The sequence below is a fragment of the Bemisia tabaci genome, chromosome 7, assembly GCF_918797505.1.
Source record: "Bemisia tabaci chromosome 7, PGI_BMITA_v3".
In the NCBI taxonomy this organism is placed as follows: domain Eukaryota; kingdom Metazoa; phylum Arthropoda; class Insecta; order Hemiptera; family Aleyrodidae; genus Bemisia; species Bemisia tabaci.
In genome coordinates, this window is record NC_092799.1 from 36191175 (window position 1) to 36210231 (window position 19057).

The window sequence follows — 19057 nt, forward strand, 5'->3', positions numbered from 1 at the left end:
TCTTATGATTTTATATTATGGAGTATGACATGTATTGTGGGCTAAAGACTGTCGGTTTATAAAGTAACATTGCACCCTTTGTCGGTAAAAAAATAAGCTGATCCGCGCGCAACTTCTTTTTTGAAATATTGAGAGGTGCTTCATACCGAAAACTCAAATTACGATTTTTTGACCCCATTGATCAAAGATCGTTCTCCTGAACCATTATATTTCCCTCATTTACTAAAACTCCTTTTTCGGTGCTCGGTCACGTATACTGCCGTGCTAAGGAAGAACGCCGTATGAACATTCGAGGGTTGCCAAATTGCCTTCGGTAAAACGTTTATTTTTGAGGAAATTTATGAAGATTTTTCCTCGAAATTTTTAGGAACTGTAGATAAAATTGAGAGAAAAATTGTCTGAAAAATCGGAAGAAAAATATTCATAAGTTTACCAGGAAATTCGCGTTTTATCAAAGGAAATTTGGCAACTCTCGAATGTTCATACGACGTTCTTCCTTGGCACGGCAGTATATTGAACGCAATTTTTGACGTTTATGAGTATCACTAGGAAGAAAACTTCAGTTGGAAGGACTGAACATCATGTGTTTGAAACTGGTTGTTAGGTATTTGCTCAGGCAACACTACTTGCCACTCAGTCATCGCATCATTCATCATTATATGATGTCAGTGTCAACTAAAGTAACTTTCATGCGGTGAGAAGTATATCGTTCGTGCCAAGTGTTTAAATTATTATGTCTGTAGGCTGTGTTGCGAAATCTCGTTCAGAACTCTGATTTTTCGACCATCGGTGTTTTATGGGGAATGATGATTGAAAATTCACCAAAAGGCAATGTTAATTGTCAGTGCACCTCCTCTAAAAAGCCCGGTCTTAAACGATTCGTCACTCCTCTGGCGTAACTCGATTTCTGCATGAGCTCCAGAAAGCATGGATTTGTATGTAAAACAGGGCTCACGAGGAGATTGAGATAGGCCCTTTCGTCAGAGGGGCGACGAAGTAACTCAACGCGGAAAGAAAAATTGGATTAAATGGCATGGAAGTGCCGTATCCGCATATTGTCCGCAGAGGCGGATCCAGCAATTTGGCAACACCGGGTTTTCTCCATTTAAACCTATGAAAATGTATCGATTCATGGAGGGGCCAGGTGCCCCGACAAGAATCGATTAATTAACGTAGGTTTAAATGGAGAAAACCCGGTGTTGCCAAAATTGCCAGATCCGCATCTGTTGTTTAGGCGGATTTTCGATTGCATGAAACTGTACCGCCGTGCTAAGGAAAAACGCCGTATGAGCCTTCAGGCGTTGCCAAATTACTCTCCAAAAATTACTAATTTTCAGGAAATTTTTTGAATATTTGTCTCCCAATTTTTCAGATAATTTTGTTTGAAATTTGATCGAAAACGTCTGAAAATTTCAAGGAAAAATATTCATAATTTTCCTCAAAAATATACATTTTATCGAAGGAAATTTGGCAGCTCTCAAATGTTCACACGGCGTTCTTCCTTAGCACGGCAGTGTAGTGCTAGGTAAAAACATCGTTTGAATATCCGAATGTCGCCAAATTTCCACCGATGAAATCGTAATTTTTTAGGAACGACGCCATTAATTTTTCTTTAAATTTTTCCGCACATCAGAGGCAACTGCGAATAAAATTCTCGTGATTATGAAGTAAGAATTTGCATGTTCTTCAAAAAAACTTCGTTTAATATCGAGTGAAATTTAGCATGGTTTTTCTTAGCACGTTAGCACGTAGGGAAAATTTAGTTTCGCTAGTCTATAAATTTATGTAAAACAATAATTGGTATGTTTCTGTGCTAGAAAATGAGAATACGGTTGATTTTTCCATACTGTAACAATCATCCGAAAAGGTAATCGACAGCAGACTCTCGGTGCCATTTACTATCTACCACATTATTGGAAAATTCTCTGTAGTAGAACAAATGAATACCCGATGTTTATCACCATACCGTATCATTGTGGCGCAGATTATATTGAAATCGATCATGAATGGGTTTTTCTGAACAAGCAACAACAAACTGCAATGCATGCAGTATTCCCACAGTCTTGTAGGCGCTATGCGTCTCACGCCGCGCCGACCGCTGCCGAACGCACTGTGTTTGACGCAATGCGTAAAGTATTCATGCAGTCTTGTAGGCGCCAATATGCGTTCCACGCCGAACGCTGCGCCGAAGGCTTCTCCTTTTCATCTCAAGTCCTCGTCATCATTGCTCTCCACGCCGCGCCGTTCCAGGCCAAATTGCGTGTTTGGTTTTTCTCTTACCTCGACTAATATCGAGTGAAATTTAGCAATGGTTTTTCTTGGCACGTTAGCACGTAGGGAAAATTTAGTTTCGCTAGTCTATAAATTTATGTAAAACAATAATTGGTATGTTTCTGTGCTAGAAAATGAGAATACGGTTGATTTTTCCATACTGTAACAATCATCCGGAATATGGTAATCGACAGCAGACTCTCGGTGCCATTTACCATCTACCACATTATTAGAAAATTCTCTGCAGTAGAACAAATGAATACCCGATGTTTATCACCGTATCATTGTGGCGCAGATTATGTTGAAATCTAACATGAATGGGTTTTTCTGAGCAAGAAAAAAACACTAAAAATACGGCCCAAAACTTCAAACATGAGAATAGTAGAATGAGTTTGGGCACGCACACACTATTATGAGGGGAAATCAAGGCCAAAAATTTCCAAAATTAGTTAAAGAGTTCAAGTTTTGACTCAAAGCGCTAATTTTTGGAATTGTTTGGTCTTGATTGTTTGGTCCCGCTAAAAAATATGGACTCAGTATCATTCTACCATTTTGTTACCTGTGTTTCGACATTATTATTGTTTCTCAAGCGACTTGAGTAGATCTGTCCCACGTAAAATCTACTCCTTATAATGGGTTTACATGGAGCAAAAACAGCAGTGGCGTGGCGTGCTTTGCGATATATCGATTGATCTGTCATTTAAATCTACGGAAAAGTATCGATAAACCGGGCGTCCGCAGCGAACACCTTAATAATCGATTCTTTATCACAGCTCTAAATGGGGAAATGTCGAAAACCGACCATTCACGCCTCGCCACTGAAAAACGGATGTGCCAACTTGCGATAATCGCCACCGATTGGGATCCTTGACTTTTGCCATCGAAATTTTTTCACGCCGTTGCACTCACTGCAGTTCCACGAACACGGACATACTTACTACGGATACATCAGCAAAAAAGCCAGGCATTGAAATGCAATTTGGATCAAGAATGCGGCATCGTGCGAGGTGATTCGGTGAAACTGTCTCGCTAATAAAAATCTCCGAGCGCGACGAGGGTGGAGTCTTTCGAGGAAAAACATCGGGACCCCTCCCCATCAATTTGGTTGGTTTTCGTCCAACAGAATGTGCAATACATAATGCACTTAATTATCATAAATTTTACCTTTAGAGGTCCAAGGACAACCTTTCACTTCCTTCAATTACTGCGTCAACGAGAAGCTTTTTCTGGCCAACGCTTTTTCTTCTTTCTTCTTATTATCCTTTTTATTTACAAAAAGTCATGAGCGAGACACTGATTACATGCGAGGAACAAATTCTGAAGAGTGTTTTAAATACGTTGATTCTAATGCAAATTTCGGCAGGGTTTTTGCGGCTCAAAGTTTCATAGAGCTGATACAATTTCCCGTAAACTTTTTCTGGCCAACGCTTTTTTCTTCTTTCTTTTTATTATCTTTTTTTTATTTTGCAAAAAGTCATGGGCGAGACACTGATTACATGCGAGGAACAAATTCGGAAGATTGTTAAGTAAACATACCGGAGAGCGCTAAGAGTTTATTCGAGAAAACACAAATTTACCGCTTAATGAGCTTTGATTGAACCGACTAACGATGTTGTGAACCTATTGGTAGATTTGATATCATCATTTACGTCGTGTATTACTTATCCTCTCCCTAGCGTCATACATTTTTCATAAAATTCGGCAAAAAGTGATATTTTTAAAAGTAATTTTTTAGTACCTACCAAGAATCCTCATTTTCTACCAACTCTTGTCACCGCCCCTCCGAACGACTGAGATTTTCGTCCATAAGCAGGAAACTCCTCTTATTATTTGCAGGGTGATATTTCATTTGTGCATAAAATGCATCTCCTGATTTTCATCACTTAAAATACCGAGATCTTACAAATGTGTTGAGAATGGCGTGGAAAGCCGAAATTTTATACGTGAATTTCATTTCATTTGTCTTTTGTGTTTTGCTACTATGGTCGGAATAAAATTTTTTTAAAAAAAAGTGTATTCTCGACCCGACCTGAGGGATCTTACATACATTACATATGGAATCATAAAAAAAAAAACCTCTGGGCCATCTCGTGGCTTCATTGGATACGCGTTTTCTTGTTACCTCTTTTTCCGCTTAGTGACGTCTAAATGATCATTAATTAATTGAATCATTCTAGAGTTCTATCTATCATTCCTTACCAATTCATACTGATGTGCATAATGGTTGCAGCTTTTTTATACCTTCTCATCAATAAAATATACCTTCTCAATTTATGCAAACCATCACTTCCCACCTAAGAAATCATCTAAAAGTTGTATATTTCGTACGTTGCATTAGAGGTCTTTACAATCCTCATTAATAATTGATGAGTTAATTTAAGCAATTCTTTATTCCCATCCTTTCTTTCGCTCTGCAACTTGCGTCGTTAAATATTTATTATCAAATATTTTCTTTTTTCCTCAATAATTATGAGCTTTAAGTGGTCTCTTTTTTGCCTTCATCAGTCCAGGGAAAAAATGCCCAAACGTTTCTTGTCGTAAGCAAAAGGAAGGAAAGTACCTAGGTATTAAAGTTAAACCCGTCTTATGACACTTTCATATAGCATCTGTGTGCTTCGACGATTTTTTTATGGTTGGACTTAAAAATTCGTTAAATATGCACATGTATAACTCTGTGAGATTTTAAAATATTAAACGAGAGAGTAAACAGAGGTCGTGCTTATTGGTATTTAGCGTGCCCAGAAACTACTGAAAGAGAGTTATCATGATGGCTACGCTGATTCGCCGCACAGAGTGTGGCACCACACTCGGCGGGAAAAATCTCGGATTTGTAGTGTGGCGCCGCACAACACCATTTTTAGCGAATCAGCGTAGCCATCATGATGAGTCCAATATTTAAAAGAGAAGATTGTCAAAAGGAACCTCCTCATCAAGAAAGTTGCTCTGGATACTTGAGATGAAACGAAGGTTTTTTCTTGCTTTGGAGAGGCCGCTTAATTTTTCCCCAATTTTAAATGTAGCTCATCAGATTTTCAGAAATAATTTACTTCTCATAAAATTTTAAGCTCAATAGAAAAATTTTGGCTAAATATGACCGAAGTTTTGTGACTTTCAGATGTGCATCCGACGCTCCCTTTAAGGACAGCCGCACTAACAGAAAAACAGCGAAAGGAAAAAAAAAGTTCACTTATATCGAATCCTATTTTCAATTTCTGCATTTCCTAACGGACAATGAGTAATTAAAGGCAGACAGGTCATTGCCTTAAGAAAATACAGCACTACTTAAAAAACGTATTGTTTCGTGACCAAATCGACTCTGAGTTTGGAACGTAAAAAAAGAATAAAACATTTTCAGGATATAAAGAACGCCTCATCTATTGCACGTGGGTGTAATAAAGTTTTAATTGGACGAGTGAAGTAATTAGAGATTAACGGGGCTTAAGCACTGTCTGCGTCTGGTTGAGCTTTGTCGAGAGTTTCCTAGATTTTCGTGCTGAATTACTTAGGGCGGTGCATAACGTTTGCGCACAATTTTTTTACCGATAACGTTTGCGCACACTTTTCACGAATATCATTTGCGCACACTTTTTACCGATAACGTTTGCGCACACTGCACTATTTGGCAACGCTGCAATGATGCGTCAGTAGTATCGCTTCGTGATAAGACAATTCAACGGACGGATAATTTATAAACGGACGAGGGGAAATTTTCATTTGAATAAATTCCAATAAGCAATCAATAAGTAAATGAATAAATACGTTAATAAGAAGAAAATAGAAAATGAAGAAAGTTAAGAAAATAAGGTATATGGTTACTCACAGATTTTTCGCTGTTACTTCAGCTAAAAATGCTGTCACTGTCTTCACCGGAATCATCTTCAGTGCAAGGACGGGTTTTAGGGCTGTTTTTGAATCCATTTCTGAAAATGGTGCCGATGAAACTTGCTCTTCAAATGCAACCTGCCCTAAAAACAGCCCTAAAATCCGTCCTTGCACTGAAGATGATTCCGGTGAAGACAGTGACAGCATTTTTAGCTGAAGTAACAGCGAAAAATCTGTGAGTAACCATATACCTTATTTTCTTAACTTTCTTCATTTTCTATTTTCTTCTTATTAACTTATTTATTCATTTACTTATTGATTGCTTATTGGAATTTATTCAAATGAAAATTTCCCCTCGTCCGTTTATAAATTATCCGTCCGTTGAATTGTCTTATCACGAAGCGATACTATACTGACGCATCATTGAAGCGTTGCCAAATAGTGCAGTGTGCGCAAACGTTATCGGTAAAAAGTGTGCGCAAATGATATTCGTGAAAAGCGTGCGCAAACGTTATCGGTAAGAAAAGTGTGCGCAAACGTTATGCAGCCACTTAGGGAGTAATTGATCGATTCTTATGGTTGAAAGTTTTTCCTAAAAACAAGATGCATCTATTTTTAGTATTAAATCACAAATTTAATGAAAACTTAATGAAAATTTAAAAAATCAACATTGATAAACACTGTAGAAAAATTGTAGACAATTGAAAATGACAGTCACAACATACTTTATAGGATCCGTTTGTTAAATAAGTAGCGCAGAATTTTTTTTTTTTTTTTTTTTTTTTTTTTTTTATATTCGTGAAAAAATCAACATTGATAAATACTGTAGATCAATTGCAGACAATTGAAAATTTCAGTCACAACTTGCCTCATAGGATCCGTTTGTTAAATACGTAACGCTGAAAATTTGATTTTTTAACCCCAAGCTCATACGTAACCTATACCTGTAACGCAGGCTAATATTCCTCTGACAAACACATAACACTCTCATTGACCTTCCCAGAGTAGAGAAATCACTTGTAATCCAGAGATTTTTCTCGTTCTTTTTCAAATTTATAGAAAAACTGAGTAAAGCCAAAAATTGAGGCAATTTAAGTGGTCAGAACATTTTTTTTTTTTTTTTTTTTTTTTTTTATAATTCGCATATTAAAGAATTTTGGTGATACCACAAAGAAAATTCACCGAATAATTAAAGAAAAAATTATAATCATTCTTGAGTGAACGGATTAATTTTCGAACGAAACTTCGTAACGCCGCAAAGCATAAAGCCCGGGGCTTTCACTCAATCATTTCTGGTTTTCGGAAGTTGGGCATTGCATGAATTTGAGATGCCACTCACAAGCTTTTATCGAGTCACTAAATTTTCCCTCGTAAATCTAGTTGCTGATAGAAGCGCAACCTAGTTTGCAAATGTTCGTTCAACGCAAAGGTGACTGAGGATACATGTAAGGAACTCTGAATCGGTTGGTTTGGCGCGTGAATAAGCAAGGCCGTAAACGGGACAATGAGAGTGTCGAGGCTCGAGGGAACTGCGTTTGAGTGGAATACGAGTATACTGCTTACGAGTAAACAATAAACATGCTAGCACAGAGCGCACTCCCATCGTGACGTGATGATCCCGCTTGGGCGCAGCCGCATAGCTCCAACAACGATTTCCAGTCAGAAGGTCTACAGACATAATGTCTACTGCAAAAATGTCTACTTTTATTGTCTACTACACAATGTCTGCAGTTGGTATGTCTACCATTAAGAAGTTTATTAAAAAGAAAGTCTATTTGTTGAAAGTCTACCGTGTACGGTGACTATAAACGTGTAGACTGTGGATATAGTGTAGACATTATAAAGAATTATTAATTTAAAAAAGAAATTACCTAAAATGTCGTAAAGCCTGCCTCAGAGCTTTAAGCAGCTGGGTCGTCTGGGTTTTCGTCGTCTTGGTCGTTTCGATTTTCCGGGAACACCTTAAGGCAATGCCCGATTACATGCAAGTATCTGTCAACCATATTATCTCCTTTGTAGAAGGTATACCGAGCAACAATTCCTTCAAGTCTTCTCATATTCCTCCTGTACGATTTTTTGATCGGATGTCTGATTCTAATGTGGCCCGCCAGTAATTGCAAAATCAGAATTTTAGTAACGCGTATGAGTTATTACCAAGTCGCCAATTTTGCAGGGAAAATTATGATTTATTATTTATAGGTTATGATTTTTCAGAATTTTGCGGGAAATTATCCATCACCGGACATCTAATTATGTAGACATTTATAACTGTTGACATGTAGTAAATAGACTTTCTTTTAAAAAAACTTTTTAATAGTAGACATACTAACTGTAAACATTTGTGTAGTAGACGAAAAAAAGTAGACATTTTTGCAGTAGACATTATGTCTGTAGACCTTGTGACTGACAACCCCAACAACACTAATATGCACTTAGGTATCAGTGGCGTGGTGTGAATTGCGATTTATCGATTGTTATGCCATTTAAACCTATGGAAAAGGATCGATAAACAGGGTGTTCGCAGCGAGCACCTTAATAATCGATTCTTTACCATAGGTTTAAATGGCATAACAATCGATATATCGCAATTCACGCCACGCCACTGTTGGGTATACACGCGCGCAAGTATATAACGCATTAGCGCGAACCAAATAGAAACCCAAGGGCCGTCCCTAAATAATTACGTAACGCGCTTTTTCGGGATTTTTGACCCCCTTCACCCATTGTAACGCTTCTATGACGTGTAGGTCCCAGTCCCTATCCTTTAACACGTAACATAAATATCGTAACGCTCTCCTCGCCTCCCCTCCAACCCCAGAGCGTTACGTATTTTAGAGACGCCTAGACTAGACTAGCCTAGACCACTAGACTTTTACCCTAAATCAACCCTGTCTTCTGCAGGATATACTGTCGAAATATTGCGCTGTCTCGATGAGAATTAATTTTAATGCGTATTTTTGAATTTAGGCTATCGATATGCTGCAACGCACCGCGAGGATTCGCGGAGGCGTGAAGTTGATTTGAGGGCTGCAGCGGCAGCGCACAGTGCATCGAGTCAATAAGAGATGTCGGACAAAATTTGGAAACTTTAAGCGCTTATAACTCCGTTTTTACAAAACTTTGAGGATCTAAAAGTGGTTTCATTGGTTCCCTAGTGAAATTTCCTGTTGTGAGCACCTCTTGAAATTTGAACTGTGACGAAATAAATATCAAGATTTGCAGTTGTAGTCAAAAATTTAATGTCCGACCTCTGTTATTGACTCGATCGACTATAAGGCGCCGGCGCTCCAAGACGCGACTTATCAGTGATGTCGTGCTGAAAAAGAACACCGTATGAGCATTCGAACATTGCCAAATTTCCCGAATATGAAGTTTATTTTTCAAAAAAGGCATGAATATTTACCTTTAAAATTATTAGATACCTTAGATTAAATTATGAATAAAATTCTCTGAAAAATTGAAGGGAAAATATCCATAAGTTTCCCTGATAATTTATGTTTTTAAAGTGAAATTTGCCAACGTCCGATGGCTCATACGACGCTTTTCCTTTTAGCAGGACAATATGCAAGCTGATAAGCCGCGCTACGCGGCGTGACCCTGACTTGGGAAGCTGTGATCCTGCGAGCGCCGATATTTTGAGTAGGTGCCAATTCCTTGCTGCCGCACTAAGGAAAAACATCATTAAAGCATTAAAATGCAGCCTTTATTTTAATATAAAAAACGACTTTTCTTTTTTAAAAAAAGGAAAATATATGTAAATTTTTGCCCTTGAATTTTGCAGCGGATTTTATTCGCTGTTAAGTCGAGGAATTTTCTCGAGGAAGTCTCAAAAATTGGTATTTTCTCTGGAAAACTTAGGCAGTAATCGAATTTAATTCGGCCTTTTTTCTCAGCACGAAGACGTTGGATTTTTGTGGAAATTTTTAAAAGTACTGAATTACAAAGGTGGAAGGAGATTTTTTACTAAACAGGGCTCTAGCTATCCGTTAGATGAACAGGTGTATTTTCAATGACTGGTCGTTCCACACACCCATACGTGAAGTTCGATCCATTTCAATTTTCGCGTGTGGGAAGTTTCAATTTACCTATTCTGATGCCAACTGGTAGCGTAAGCAACGCTCCCTCATAATTACGGGTGGATTTTGAATTGATTAAGATATTAAATGGATTGCATCTTACAATTAGGAATCAATATCTCCGACTCTTCCATAAAACCAATGGCATGTATGCTGTTCCTAAAATGAGCTAGAAATAGTGGTTCCTTATTGAAAAATGTGGTCCGAATGGGCTCTGCGTGAAATCAGGGCCAGATTTACCTACTTGCCGCCCCCTTTTCATTCGTTTTGAAACATCAATGAAAACCATCAAGTGAACGTGCCGGAGGGGTAGGGTGCATGAGACGCTTTTACTCGTGTTGGAAACATTTTTTTGCGAAAGCCCTGTTAACACTACTAGCAAAAGTTTACGGAACATTGCGCGAAAGTTAATTCCGTAAACCTGTTTCTGTGAGGACAAGCCCTTCCGTTTATAAGAAATGAACGAAAACATTATGAAAGAACAAGCATACGTGGTTTCATACTTTTGACTTTCGCCGCCTTACCGCGCTGACCGCACTGTGTTTGGCGCAATGCATGCAGTATTTCTATAGTCTTGTAGGCGCTATCCGTCTCCCGCGCTCCGCGCGCCGACCGCTGCTGAACGCACTGTGTTTTTGGCGCAATGCATGCAGTATTCCTACAGTCTTGTAGGCACTATCCGTCTCCCGCGCTCCGCGCGCCGACCGCTGCTGACCGCGCTGTGTTTGACGCAATGCGTGAAGTATTCATGCAGCCTTGTAGGCGCTAATATGTGTTACATGCCGACCGCTGCGCCGCGCCGCGCCGAAGGCTTCTCCTTTTCATCTCAAGTCCTCGTCATCATTGCTCTCTGCGCCGCGCCGTTCCAGGTCAAATTGCGTGTTTGGTTTCTCTCTTAACTCGACTAATTAAAGGTGCTGTCTCTTGGGCATCATATGACTTCCGTCCCGTGTCCAAAAATCTCGAAAACGACTTGCGTCCCGTAGTGGATTGATTTGATTGTAATTCATATCATATGGCAACGTCGCTACCGCAGCTCCACAACAAATCTCAAGATCCAACCGTCAACTATTTTTGCTGACTTCGAGCATGCTATACACAACGCGATCTGCACCGTATTCCCAAACTGTGAAGTGCATGGGTGTCGATTCCATATTGCCCAAAGCTGGTACCGAAAAATTCAAAAATTGCACTTAACTGACGTTTATAAATGAAAAACTGAAGACGGTGAGTTTTTAAAAACATTTTTCGGTCTCCCGACGCTCTCTCCTGATGAAGTCGGCGATTGTTTCGCTTTTGACTTTATAACAAATTGCCCATAAGACCTGAGAATTGTTGCATTCTGCGCTTATGTGTTCGATACGTATATCCGTGAAAATGCTTTGTTCCCTTCATCGATCCGGGCAAGTTTTTGTGCTTCTGACGCGACTACTAATGCCTGCGAGGCATTCAATAGACATTTTAACGGTCAGTTTTACGCTCCTCATCCTAATATTTTTTATTTTGTTTTAGTCTTAGTAAAAATTCAGTCTGAAAATTATATAAAAATAAAAAGTATTAATACTAATCGAAGAAAAGGGAAAAAGCAGACTGAAAAAGAGGCAGATTTAAATGCTCTTATGCAAATTTATTTAGGGAGCGAGGATCGACTAAAATATATGCGCAAAGCGTCCTTTAAATTTTTACCCTCGTAGTGCCCCGGCGTTTTTAATGGTACAATTTCAATTTTTGACGTGCTCGTGAAACAAGCGAAATTTTTAATTCATGACGTGCACTGCTAATGAGTATGAAGACATTTTGACGCCTGTTTCCTTACCTTATCTCAGGTACTTTTATTGTATATTTTCCAATTTGACTTGATAGTATTTTGACTCAGGTACGCGGTGTTGCCAATCATGGTGGCAGCTCAAATTCGGATTTAAGCGCGGGACGGATGTCGTTTTCGAGATTTTTGGACACGGGACGGAAGTCGTTCCTTTTTTGACCGCGGGACGCAAGTCGTATGATGCCGTCTCTTGTATCACTGTAAGACGAAAAAATTAGAAATGACTATACTCTCAGGAAATGAGAGATTTTGTAGCCTTTTCTCGTTCGTAATTTTTTTTTCTAAATCCGATTTTTTTTATACCTACATGTAAAAAAATTGCAACATTTATCGCCCTCTAAATTTGCCGCCATGGGCCGCGGCCCACGTGGCTACCGGGTGTGGCCGGGGGTGGCCGCCACCTCCTAAATCCGACCCTTCGTGAAATTTTAATGAAGACATTTTGACGGTGTAAGTCGGCAATCACATAACTCGGTTTGAAACGTCGCAGACTTCCTGTCATATTTTATTTTTTAAACGGAAAACTCCTCAGCGGCAATTCTTTATAACAGCCGTGATTTTTCTTCGCTATGCGAAGAAAATGCTGCTTAAACGTGAAGGAATGATGTCAATTTGTTCTCCTTTAAAATAATAACATGGAGTCGGAGATTTTCAGACACCGCAAACGAGTTATGTGATTGCCAACTTACACCGTCGATTTGTTTTATAACTTCCATACATTGTCTAGTGATCTATTCCCAAAATTGCTCTGCATATTTTCCTAGTTAAGTTATCTGAGTCTGGAAAACATTCTATGTTGGATGATGGTAGTAAATATAGAGGGTTGCTGAGGTTGGCCTTTGACTAACCTCACTTTTTGCTTTCACGTTCTTCTATTAATGAAGCTCAAGCTACTCGCTGCCAATGATCGCGCGCAGGCATCGTGCCGCGAGGGCAAGGGCAGTCAAAACGCCTTCAATTTTTTAGGTATGCAATACGGACAGTCATCGAGCTCGAATAGTTGCATCAAGGCGTTTTTTCCATTCTCGCTTCGCGACGCGATCATTTCCCAGAATGAAGGATACCTTTTCCGTCTCTGTTTGAAATAAATGTGGCGACAATTTTTCACGCAAGAGTTCGGATATTATCTCTCTGTTTTTCAACTAAAATATTAATGTGTTGCAAACTATTGTCATTTTATTGCGTAAGAATAAATTCAAAATAGTTTTCAATGAAATTGTGAACAGAAAGCTCACTAAAATTCCTTGCCGGAGAAAAAATGAATTACCCCTGAAATTTTAAATTATGAACTATTGCCTTTCTTTTAACGATTCAGTTTGGCAGGGTGGCCAAAAAATTCTGGCTAAAAAGGATCCGATTCGATAACAATCACCTCATTGAAAATTATGGTTTTTTATCATTGTGATCCTCTTTCCCGCAACCGGTCAAATTACGTCACTCCTCTGGCATAAGAACGTACCTATCTTTATTTTCACATGAGCCGGAGAAAGCATGGATTTATGAGTAAAACAGGACTCAAGTGGACATTGAGATAAGCCCTCACGTCAGGGGAGCGACGATAAGTCCCGTTTTGCTAGTTCCATACTTGAATCGTGTTCTTTAAAACCTCGAGAGAGCTCCCTGTCGACATCTCAAAAATCAATATTGCGACCCGACTGGGTGTAGATCGTTTTTCTGAAAATTTTAGTTCCGTGAGCCACGGGACCATTCAAGTATTACGAAAGGTATTTTAACCGATTTTTTTACCCCCCCCCCCCTTCCGCCTCGTGAGGCAACCGCAAGATAACCTCCCACACTTTCTTTTAAATTATGGAAGACTGGCTTGACCTTTCTCCCTCTAGGGCTTCAGGAGATAACCCACAAAGCCTGAATAATAGCTGACGACAATTATTTTCATCATAGCCAGTATTTGGTTTTTTTTTTTTTTTTTAATGGGGGGGCTGACACAAACACTGGGTTTGACAACCCCTCCTCACCCTCTCGTAAGACCTCGCAAGGCAAGCTCAGACTTCTTTACCTTATTAATTGGCTTGTGTAATAATCCCTGGTAAAAATTGGCCGTAGAATCTGTGTTCCAAAATACCATAGACCTAAAGCCGGCTGTAAGATTTTCAATAGCTTCTACAGCCGGTTGCACAATTTCTTATGGCCTTTTATAGCCGATGGCGATTGAGCAACAGCCAGGCGATAAAGTGTATGCTGAATGTTACTAATTACGGATAAGATTTTGATAAGATTTTTTAAATTTTATAAATTTTACTTATTTATAATTTGTTTTATCAACATCTTTTATAATCAATATAATTAATCTAAATATTTAGTTAGCTAATTCTAGGGACTTAGTGAGTTTTTGGACGACCGCTCTATTTTTGGGCCGTAGTATCTTGATTTATTTTGCGCGGAAAGCTCCGTACTTTTGAGGGATGCCTGCCATTCCTAATATATTAGAGCGCCTTCAATTTCGTATGATACTGTGCAATACCTCTGGTGTGAAATAGTTGCTTCAAGCGCCGTGGCACGCTGCGGCGCGGCGGGCGGGCAGCCAGCGCGAAAAGCGCCTTAGCGCCTACAAACCTAACAGGGATACTTCACGCATTGCGCCATGCGTGAAGTATCCCTGTTAGGTTTGTAGGCGCCAGTGCGTCGCCGCTCCGCTTTGTGTTAGGTTCTAATATTTGATCTGGCGGAGTCAGCGTTGTTCAACTCATGATTTTGAAATGTTTGCACATCCTGTATGGATTATTCTCGTTTTAATGGATGAAAAAAAATATGTATTAAAGGAAAATATAACGTGTGTTTTGTAAATATTAAGGTGGTTCCGTATCAAACTTAATGATTTCCGAAGCACACGAATTTCTACACAATTTCTTATAGCCTTTTATAATCGATGGCGAAAAAGCAACAGCCAGGCGATAAAGTGTAAAGCCCGGTGATAGGAACTATATCCCGGCTGCATAATTTTTTATCGCTTCGTATAGCCCGGCCGTATGATTTTCTCCGCATTCCGCAGCCAGCTATATGATTTTCTGTAGCCTTCTTCAGCCGGCTATAAGAATTCCTATGGTATTTTGAAACGCAGCTCCTATCGCCAATTTTTACCAGGGATTAACAGCCCCAAGCAGGGTTGAACCAAAGAAATGAAATGTTTGAAAGATTGCAGATATCCTGGAAATATCTCAAGAAATTTCACAAAGCTGTGAAAAATATGATACATGTTGTCCGGTGATAGGCTGGATATGCAACTTGCACTGGAAAAAAAAAAAAAAAAAAAAACAGAAAGGAAAAAACACTTGCCTCTTATTTACTTTCACATTTAATTTTTGAGAATATTTTTTACATCTTTCATATTTTCCGAAATTTGAAATATTTCACTTGAAATTTCAAGACTTTGTTCTCCACGAAAAATTGCAACCCTGCCCCCAAGATCCCCATCCCGCACAGGGTTCCAAGAAACAAGTAATGAATATTTTATCTTGCATCCCTGCCAAAGAGGGTCTTTTTCACTCTCACATTTATTACCCTCTTATTTACTTTCACATTTAATTTTTGAAAATATTTTTTACATCTTTCATATTTTTCCGAAATTTGAAATATTTCACTCGAGATTTCAAGACTTTATTCTCCACGAAAAATTGCAACCCTGCCCCCAAGATCCCTATCCCCGCACAGGGTTCCAAGAAACAAGTAATGAATATTTTATCTCGCATCCCTGCCAAAGAGGGTCTTTTTATTTTTTACATCTTTCATATTTTTCCGAAATTTGAAATATTCCACTCGAAATTTCAAGACTTTGTTTTCCACGAAAAATTGCAACCCTGCCCCCAAGATCCCTATCCCCGCACAAGGTTCCAAGAAACAAGTAATGAATATTTTATCTTGCATCCCTGCCGAAGAGGGTTTTTGTTTATATTTACTCAAGTAAGATTATTTAGAGCCCGCGGTGATTGGAGGAAAGCAGAGCGCGATCGGAGCGCAGTCTAACGGCGACGGAGGGCGTGAGGAGGAGCTTGGGCGCCCGGGGGGATTTCCGCGGGAGAGACCGCGCTTTAAATGGTGCCCGGTGCCCCTTTGCCAAGCTCATTACTCATAATTAACTCGAGGCTTTCAGTTTCGTGCACCGCGCGCCCCAACCGACCACGAACACAACCACAACGGCCACCCCGCTTTGGCATCTTCGCCCGTCGCATCATCGCTTCCAAGTTTATTCATAATTCGTTATTCGCTTCCCGCGCGGTTCGCGTCGTGTTTTTGTGCTCGCTCGCTGTGATTTTACGAAACGCGTCATGAGTACCATTGTTGAAAGCCCTGTCCTCCTTCCCAGCACATTTAAGGTATGTCGAGCTTTTCACAGCTTTTTTCAATACAAGATGCGGTCAGGGCTGCAATTTTTCATGAAAAATAAATTTTTGAAATTTCATGTCAGATATTTAATGAAATTTCAGAAAAATATGAAAAATATTTTTCAACATTAAATGAAAAATTAAATGAAAGGCGACTGTTTTTTGCTATTGGGTGTTTTTTAGTGCGTGTTGCATACCCAGCCCCTGACAATGTGTTTCCTATTTTTCAAATTTTTTCCCAACTTTGTGAAATTTCATGAAATATTGCACGAAAATTTTCAATATTTCATATTTTTGATTTCACCCGTACAACCTCGGATGCGGTGTGCTTAATCAAAACGTTTCTTGGTCATCGGTAAATAAACAAAGTTTATCAGAAAGGAACTAACCCACATTTTCGAAAAAATTCAGTTTAAAATGTAGTTGAGTCCCACTAGCCGTATATTTTCTCCTGCCCAAAACAGAAAGTTGAAAAAAAGAAATTAGTTTGTGAAAAGAGGGGTTAAAGTTTATTTTCTACATTAAGCCTCTCAGTGGAATAAAACTTTAAGCCTCGTTTTCTCAGTTTAACTTAATGTGGGTTGGTTCCTCTCTGCTGAACTCGGTCCAAATATCAGTTTTTTCGGTGTCCTAAGGAAGCAGTTATCGATGCGAGAGCAATCAGGCTGCTGGACCGAAAAATTCCTAGTCACCGAAAATGAAATCTTTCTTTTTAAAAATTGACCCACTTTTGTAAAAATATCGACCTAATTATCTTTTGAAAAGGTAGGGTTTTAACTGGCTTCTGCATGCTGCCATTTTTCGCTGTATAGCTTATTTTTTCATTCATGAAATGGTGCTGCTCTGCATGGAATGTCTTGGAAAATGTTTTTCAAAACACAAAAAAAAAAATCATATCTAATTCCAGAGGAAAATTTGTAAATCTTCTCGAGTCAATGAGTAAATTTTTAGGAGAAACTTTATAACATAGTAATTGAATCAAGCTTCTTCGGGTCGCACTAACAACTTTTTGCAACCATCCATGAGAAAAGCACCTTTGTTGATATGGAGGCAAAATTTTCAGTAAAGCGATTTTTGTCGTGTTGGGTTTAAAATCGGAATTTCAAATCTTGACAGAGAACTCACTCTAGTGGCCTAAAGGATATATCGTACAACCTCTTTTTTGCGCCAAAAATAGGCGTAAACCTACATTATCCGGAAAATTCTCACCGTGAACACAGCTCAGGAGAATTTTAAAGCGTTTTTTCTTGTAAGTGCAAACAGCAAATTGCCATTTTTGAACGATTTGCCATTTTGTCATTTTTTGGTCGATTTTGAACATGGGCGGAACCTGAACTTTCCTTGGGGGTAGGGGGCAAATTCGGGGGGCCTCATCCAGGGTGCGTCTGGGGGGGGGGGGGGCGAGAAGACACCTGCTAAGGAGGTCTATACGGGACTCCCCTAGCTCATAGGAATGTTCGGGAGACTTTCCTTGCTTAAAAAGCGGATCCAGCTCGGTAAATTTTGGAAAATTTAGGCGTCTTACAGGCAATTTTGAGCTATTATCACCGATAAATTGATCCTATTACAATTTTCAATCAGAAAGATGTCTCACGTACTTACAAAGCAAAATCCCTTCATTTCTCGACAGGGGCCAAGTAGATTTCTGGGGGGCCAGGCCCCCCGACCCCCTATTACTGCCGTCAATTTTGACATCTCTTGGTAGCTTTTGTCCAAATGTATTTGTACAGCATATTCTATTCTTTGATAACAATATCTCAATCCTCTATCGCGATAGTGCTTACCATGGTTTCTTCCACCTTGCTTTATCAGAGGTGGATGTGGATGAACCAGTGAAACTGCATGTACCAACTGACTGATAAAGCTAAGGTGGAAGAAACCATGGGATGCACGCGGTGGATAACGCCAATCATTGTGTTTTCTGTACGACATTATCTCAGTTTAAAAGCGGACATACGAAACTTAGCGTTTAGAGGCTTCCAGGACTTTATGTCCACCTACCTTTCGTCCATTAAATAAATGTACACCGCTATTTATGTCCACTAAACGTGAGCGTTTTTCAACTTATGATTTTGAAATTTTTGCACTCTCTGCATTGATTATTCAGAAATAACTATTAGAAATTAACATTTCATTTAAAATATGAGTTACAATAACAACACCTCATTCTCTCTTAATTTTCTCATTTCGACATTGTCAATATGATTTTACACACGGACTAAAATATGACGCTTGAATTTGATTTTAGTGGACTTTACATTTGTGGACTTAACTTAGTGGGCGTTTAAGTAATGGACTTAACAATAGTGTGGGCTTTAGAACTGTGGACGTAAAAATTGTGGACATAAAGTCCGTGTACCGTTTAGAGGACTTAATATTTCGCACCCGTCTGTGAGCTACGATAATTTCAGAAAGATTTTGCAACACGAGAAATTATCCCAAGTTTGCAACTAATAATCATACATTTCATGGGAAATAACCCTCTTTTCTGTTTCTCCTTTTTTGGAAAGGTGAGTGCGGTTGGATTTCAATTATCTTTCTGCTTATTTCCGACATAAAAATTTCGAATGTTGTTAAAAAAAATTGCAAAATGAAAATTTTCGAAAATATTTTCAGTAGAGTATAACTGAGCCTCACTACACACAGAAAAAATGTCTTTTGGAGCAATAAAAGTCCCAGTTAATAATTTTCGGACGCGAATTATTTTTCAGTCTAAAAGAAAT

The 19057-nt window shown here is 39.0% G+C and overlaps 1 protein-coding gene across 3 annotated transcripts in view; it reads left to right on the top strand.

The window, feature by feature from the left end:
* The window catches only part of LOC109032134 (arylalkylamine N-acetyltransferase 1), a 108897-nt gene that overhangs the window by 37960 nt on the left and 51880 nt on the right, over positions 1-19057 (top strand). The window contains exon 1 of one of the 3 annotated variants that reach the window (XM_072303030.1): positions 16064-16325. The exons of the other annotated variants lie outside the window; for them this stretch is intronic. Within the exon in view, the coding sequence (XP_072159131.1) occupies positions 16278-16325 (48 nt within the window). The 5' untranslated portion in view covers positions 16064-16277. Of the gene's footprint in view, positions 1-16063; positions 16326-19057 lie in introns of those variants that run through there. 3 annotated transcript variants of the gene reach the window in all.